The sequence below is a fragment of the Numida meleagris genome, chromosome 15 (genome assembly GCF_002078875.1).
Source record: "Numida meleagris isolate 19003 breed g44 Domestic line chromosome 15, NumMel1.0, whole genome shotgun sequence".
NCBI classification, from domain to species: Eukaryota; Metazoa; Chordata; class Aves; order Galliformes; family Numididae; genus Numida; species Numida meleagris.
In genome coordinates this window covers 216,032-221,805 of record NC_034423.1, presented here as the reverse complement: position 1 = coordinate 221,805, position 5,774 = coordinate 216,032, and the positions used below count along the sequence as shown (strand labels likewise).

Genomic DNA, 5,774 nt, shown 5'->3' with positions numbered 1-5,774 from the left:
GCCGTCCCAGCCCCGTGCCCCCGATGGCGACCGGCGCCGGAAGCGCCGTGAGTTGGACGCCCGCCGCAGCAAATGCCGCATCCGCCTGGGGGGGCACCTGGAGCAGTGGTGCCGCCTGAAGGAGCAGCTCGGCTTCGCCCTGCACTCCCAATTGGCCAAATTCCTCCTCGACAGGTCCGTAAAATCCCCCCCAAAAATCCGTAATCCCACCCCCAAAAAATCCCTAAGTACCTTCAGGATGGGGCTCGGACCTCTTGGGTGCTCACGGTTCTTCCCTGTGCAGGTACAGCTCGCAGGGCTGCGCTGTGGGTGCAGGTAGGTGCTTGGAGACCCCGCGTTGGCGGCAGTGGGTTTTGCTGTTTTTTTACCCAAAACGCAGCTGCAGCAAAGATGGGCGATGGGGTGAGATGCCCAGAGGGAGAGAGCTGCTCCATGGGCACACGGGGTGGTTGGGGACGTTGATTCATTGAGGACATTGGGTGGATGGGGATGTTGGTCCCCCTGGCTCCTTTTTGGGGTCAATGTGTGGTTTTGGGTGTTTTTACCCCAAACACACTTATGGTGAAGGTTCCTTTGGGGGAACAGATGCAGGTGGGTGGGGAAACACAGGGGGACTCACCCCACATTTCCCATCCCGTGGGGAGAGCTGCTCCGTGGCCACGTTGGTTGCTTGGGGACGCTGGTCCCCGTGGATGCTTTCCGGGCCCAAAATCACAAATCAGAACTTTCGCAGCCGCTTTTCACCCCGTTCCTTGTTTTCCTCCCCAAACCCAGCTCCCCGCCCCGCAGACCCCAACCTTCTCCACGCCGATGCCGATGCCTTGCAGCGCTTGGTCGCGTTGTCCCACGGCCACAGCCGGGAGTGCGGCTTCGTCCCCGGCGTGAAGCCGCCGGCCCCAGGCAGCCCGGCCCCGCTGGTGTGGGAGTGCGTGGCCGGACACCGCTTCTCCTGGGGCGTCCCCAACGTGGGTGATGTCGCAGAGAGGTGCGATGGAGCCGGGGGGGGTTCAGAGCAGGGGTCCCCCCCGGTCCCCGTTCGTCGGCGGTCGCTGCGGAGGATGGGGATGGTGGTTGAGCCGACGGTGGAAGAGCCCAACGCCGGGAAGGACGATGGAGTTTGGTCACCTGGTGGTGATGGAGATGGCGGTGGAGGCGGCGATGGAGGTGAGTTTGGGTTGGGTAGGATCGCAGAATATCCGAGGTCCCATAAGGATCATCAGGTCCAGTTCCGTCCCAGTATCACCAGCTCCATCCCATGGAAGTGTTTGGGTTGGGTCGCGTTCCTCATCATCACAGAATACCCCAGGTCCCGTAAGGATCATCACATCCAACTCCATCCCAGTAGACACCAACACAAACCCACAGCTCCATCCCAGTAGACACCGTATCCCATCCTCTTCGTTCCTCTACATCTCCAGGACCTCAGCTTTAACTCATCACCACTGTTTCCCTACAGCTCCCCGGGGGCAGACGGAGGGAGAAACCACGGCACCGGAGCACGAGAGGTGAGTGTGGCCCCACACCGGGGTCCCCTGAGCTTGAAGTTCCATCTGGACCCATTTGGTCCCATGAGGGCTTTGTGCCCGTGCCATCCTGCAGCACAGTGCTGCTGCTTAATGAAGTTCCCCTAATAAAATCACCTCTGGGTCATCTGGGCAGAGCTGACTCTAAGCATTGCATTCTGGCAGCACGCCTGGGTTGGAGGAGAAAGCGGAGCGACGGGCTGCGCCCCAGGAGGAGCAGGAGGAGGAGGAGGAAGATGAGGACTTTGCTGAGGAAGATGACCTCGCCTATACTGATGATTTGCGCGATGAGAACTACCACCCATCTCAGGACAGGTGAAAAGTGCTTGGAGGTGCTCCAGCAGCACCTAGCCATGTCCCATGGGGTCCAACCACGTCCCACGGGGTCAGTGATGGCCAACAGGGTCAACTGCATCCCATGGCATCCAACCAGGGTCAACTGCATCCCATGGCATCCAACCATGTCCCATGTGGTCAACAATGGCCCATGGGGTCAACCACGTCCCATGGCATCCAACCACGTCCCATGTGGTCAACAATGGCCCATGGGGTCAACCACGTCCCATGGCATCCAACCACATCCAACAGGGTCAGCCACATCCCATGGCGTCCAGCCACGCCCCATGGGGTCAACCACATCCCATGGCATGCAGCCATGTCCCATGGGATCCAGCCATGTCCCATGGGGTCAACCACATCCCATGGCATCCAGCCATGTCCAACAGGGTCAGCAATGCCCAATGGGGTCAACCACATCCAATAGGGTCAACCATTTCCAACCAGATCCAACCCCATCCAAACGGGGTCAGCCACGTCCTGGTGCCCCCAGCCATGCCCAGCTGCATCCAACCATCCAGTCTGCCCCACATCTTGTCTTCTCCCGCAGTGACTCTGAGCCACAGCGACGACAAAGCCAGCCCCACAGCCGTAAGAAACCCGTGAAGGAGGAGCAGACCCCAAATGAGCAGAACCCAATCGACCCCAGCTCAGCGGAGGAGAAGAGCGGGCGAGTCAGGTGAGCGGGGAAAGCCACGGTGGCGAGGTGAGGCCAGGGAAGGGGCTGGGGCATTTTGGACATCTTGGACATGCTGCTGCTTTCTGGGCACACGGAAACCATCCCAAAACTCGTCAAGAGAGTAACGAGGTTCAACCCCAAGCTCTGGCAGGGTGCAAGAGCCACGTGTTTGCAAAGGGAGGTGACAAAGTGCATGGTGGGGAGGTGGCATCAGGGTTTAATGCTCTGTCACCTGCGCTGGAGCTTGAGAAGGGTCTGGCATTGGTCTCACGTGTGGGAACCTTCCTCGGCGTCCCCCTGGGGCCATGCATGTGCTGCTGCTGCTTTGGGTGCTTCAGCCCACGGCGGTGAGGTCAGAGAGGGAGAAGGACCTCCAGAACCATCTCTGCTGTGGGTCAGGATGGGGGTGAAGGGCTTCTTCCACCTGCAAGCAGCTGCAAAAATCCACGGGGGAATGCCTCTTTCCCTCTTGCACGGGGACTACGGTTCAGTGCAGCCCCAAATTCCACATTTTGTGCACGGGGCAGCACCGCCTGGTTGTGTCACCCGCACACGTGGCTGCGCTGCTTGGCCGCGTCACCGCACCGTCACCGCCAACCCAACGGAGCCAACAGCGGCGTTGGCCAACAGGCATCTTGGAACATGAGCGCTCTTCACCGCTGTTTGGGGCTGAGTTTTTCCACCGCTTCTTCCCAACCCCATGGGCTTAAAGAAGTTTGCTCTTGCACTGCAAACAAGATGGGAAGCTGACACCATCGCTCGGCTCTGTAGGCAAGAGCGCTGCATCGGCGCGGGCTGCTCTCCGTGCCCCACCAATGGAACGGTGCCGTGCTTCGCTTCTCGGGTCTGACCCATGGAGTTGTCGCTTCTCTGGGTTTTAATGCAAAAGGCATTAAGAAGAAACCAAAAAAACCCACCAATTTTCACTTGGAGTTGGCTGGACCAATCGTTATCGGATCACACCTTCGTTTGCCGTTGACAGAAGGGACGGGTGAGTGCTGCCCACCTCCACCACGGCTCCTTGGGGCCGATTCTCACTTTGCACAGCGTTAGCGCTTGGGTTTGGTTCTCAGCGCCCTTCCCATTCTCTTGCAGGAGCCCCAGCGCTGCCGGGACGAGAGGACGCCTTCCCAAAAAGTCGCTCCCAGCGGAACTGAATGGTAAATCCATTATCGCTTTCCCCCTCTCCCTGCCCATCACATGCAGCACAGGAATTCAGTTTTGGGGGTAGAAAGGTTCAGGTTTGGTCCAGGCAGTCCCTGCTGACAGCAGAAGTAAAAGGAAAGGGTCATTTCGGACCCTTGTGACCTCAGGTGCGGCCCTTCCTGTGCCACCTGGGTGGCGTGGGAGCGAACCTCAGGCTTAAAGGACGAGTCTGATTACAGATGTCATCCCGCAGTGCTCACCTACAACCTCCATTTCTTGCCCCATAACCACGTACCCCGTGATTTAACGCACCCGTCTCTGATTGCAGGGCAGAAATTCCCACAACGCTGAGAAAACCCAGGGGGCAGAACGACTCTGACACGAACAAACACCCGGTGACGGCAATGGGAACCATCCATGGACTACAGCACTTCCAAAACCATGTCAAAGACTTTGTAACGCGTAATAAAGGATCTGTTTCTGCCTGTAGTTGTCTGAAAGCAGCGTTTGTTCACGGCATTGTGCTCCAGTGTGCGATGAGAGAAATGATCATCGAGCACATTTGCAAAGGGAATGGCTGAAGGATGGTTTGGTTGCATTGCATCCCAGCCCCAAGGATGAACCATCCTGGACCCTACACCGCGTCCGGGCTCTGTGCTTGAGGTGAGGAGAGGGGACGAACCCAGCACAAAACCCCTTTTTCCTATTGCAGCTGCAAGCAGCCAACGCGGCCGAGCGATGAGGACGTGGCCCAGATCGGCCCCAAAAGAATCAGGTAGAGAGAACCCCGCTGCCTTTCTCTGCATGGAAGGGATGGGGAAGGAGGGATGGAGCTCCTTTCCTTTCCAATCCATCGCTTTCTCCGCTCTCTGCTCACCCCAGTGTCTCTGTTCTCTTCCACAGGAAAGCAGCGAAACGTGAAATCCTCCTCTGCGACTTCGAGGGCTGCGGGAAGATCTTCTCCAACCGGCAGTACCTGAACGTGAGGGCGGCGGTGGGGTGGGGGCTGTGGGGCTGGGACCCCTTTCCGTGCACACTGGGCTGAGCTGAGTGCATCTACCCCTCGCGCTGGGGCCACCAAAGCACAGAACCGGGGTTGAACCGGGTTCTCCCTCTGAGCACACTGCTGTACCTTCGGGATTTGGCCATCCATTGCGTTTCTGATGGAGCTGCGTGCTGGGCTCAGCCATGGGGCACTTCACATTGTGTCTCCGGTTCAAGGGAGCAAAGCCGAGTGGTGCTGAGGCAGCGGGTCCAATAGGGCTTCCTCCTGGCGAGGGCTGCAGCCTTCATTCCTCTCTTCTCTTCCCCCAAAACCGCAGCACCACAAGAAGTACCAGCACGTGCACCAGAAAACCTTCACCTGCTCGGAGCCCAGCTGCGGCAAATCCTTCAACTTCAAGAAACACCTCAAGGAGCACGAGAAGCTGCACAGCGGTGAGCCGGCAGCACAGCCTCTTCTCCCACCTCTCCTGCTTGCTCCTTTTTCCCAACCTTGTCACCGTGCAGACATTGCCACGCCAGTTTCTTTCCAAGCTGGAGGCCTGCCTGCCTCTCATTCAGCTGTTTCTGTGCAGCCTGGACCCTAAAATGCGTCCTGGCCCCTAAAATCAAGAATCTCAGCCCCTAAAATAAACCTTGAAAGCATCCTGGCCCTTGAAACGCATCCTGAAAGCATCCTGGCCCCTAAAACAAAGAGTTCTAGATCCTAAAGCACGTCCTGAAAGCGTCCTGCACCCTAAAATCAAGAATCCTGGCCCCTAAAATACATCTTGAAAGCACCTTGGCCCCTAAAACACATTCCGAAATCATTCTGGCCCCTACATCACATCCTCAAAGCGTCCAGGACCCTAAAACAAAAGAGTTCTAGGCCCTGGAAGCGTCCTGGCTGCTCGGCCCGGCTGGCGCAGCCCCCACCCCGTTTTCCCTCTGCCCCACAGACAAGCGAGACTACATCTGCGAGTTCTGCGCCCGCTCGTTCCGCACCAGCAGCAACCTGATCATCCACAGGCGCATCCACACGGGGGAGAAGCCCCTCCAGTGAGTGCTGCTCCCGCAGGGAGCGATCCCCTCCCCCGTCCCCACCCCCA

The 5,774-nt window shown here is 58.3% G+C and overlaps 2 protein-coding genes across 2 annotated transcripts in view; one reads left to right on the top strand and one right to left on the bottom strand.

Annotated features, from left to right (window-relative positions):
- The window catches only part of LOC110406697 (C-type lectin domain family 2 member D-like), a 4,278-nt gene extending 3,726 nt beyond the window's left edge, over positions 1 to 552 (bottom strand). Inside the window, exon 1 of the mRNA XM_021413519.1 lies at positions 232 to 552. The gene's annotated coding sequence lies outside the window, so the exon portion shown is untranslated. The remainder of the gene's footprint in view (positions 1 to 231) is intronic.
- LOC110406699 (zinc finger protein 692-like) overlaps positions 1 to 5,774 on the top strand; it is a 7,785-nt gene that overhangs the window by 1,201 nt on the left and 810 nt on the right. Inside the window, exons 2-11 of the mRNA XM_021413523.1 lie at positions 11 to 174; positions 284 to 315; positions 775 to 1,164; positions 1,457 to 1,505; positions 1,689 to 1,838; positions 2,410 to 2,538; positions 4,397 to 4,459; positions 4,588 to 4,666; positions 5,007 to 5,121; positions 5,625 to 5,724. Of these exons, the coding sequence (XP_021269198.1) occupies positions 11 to 174; positions 284 to 315; positions 775 to 1,164; positions 1,457 to 1,505; positions 1,689 to 1,838; positions 2,410 to 2,538; positions 4,397 to 4,459; positions 4,588 to 4,666; positions 5,007 to 5,121; positions 5,625 to 5,724 (1,271 nt within the window). The remainder of the gene's footprint in view (positions 1 to 10; positions 175 to 283; positions 316 to 774; positions 1,165 to 1,456; positions 1,506 to 1,688; positions 1,839 to 2,409; positions 2,539 to 4,396; positions 4,460 to 4,587; positions 4,667 to 5,006; positions 5,122 to 5,624; positions 5,725 to 5,774) is intronic.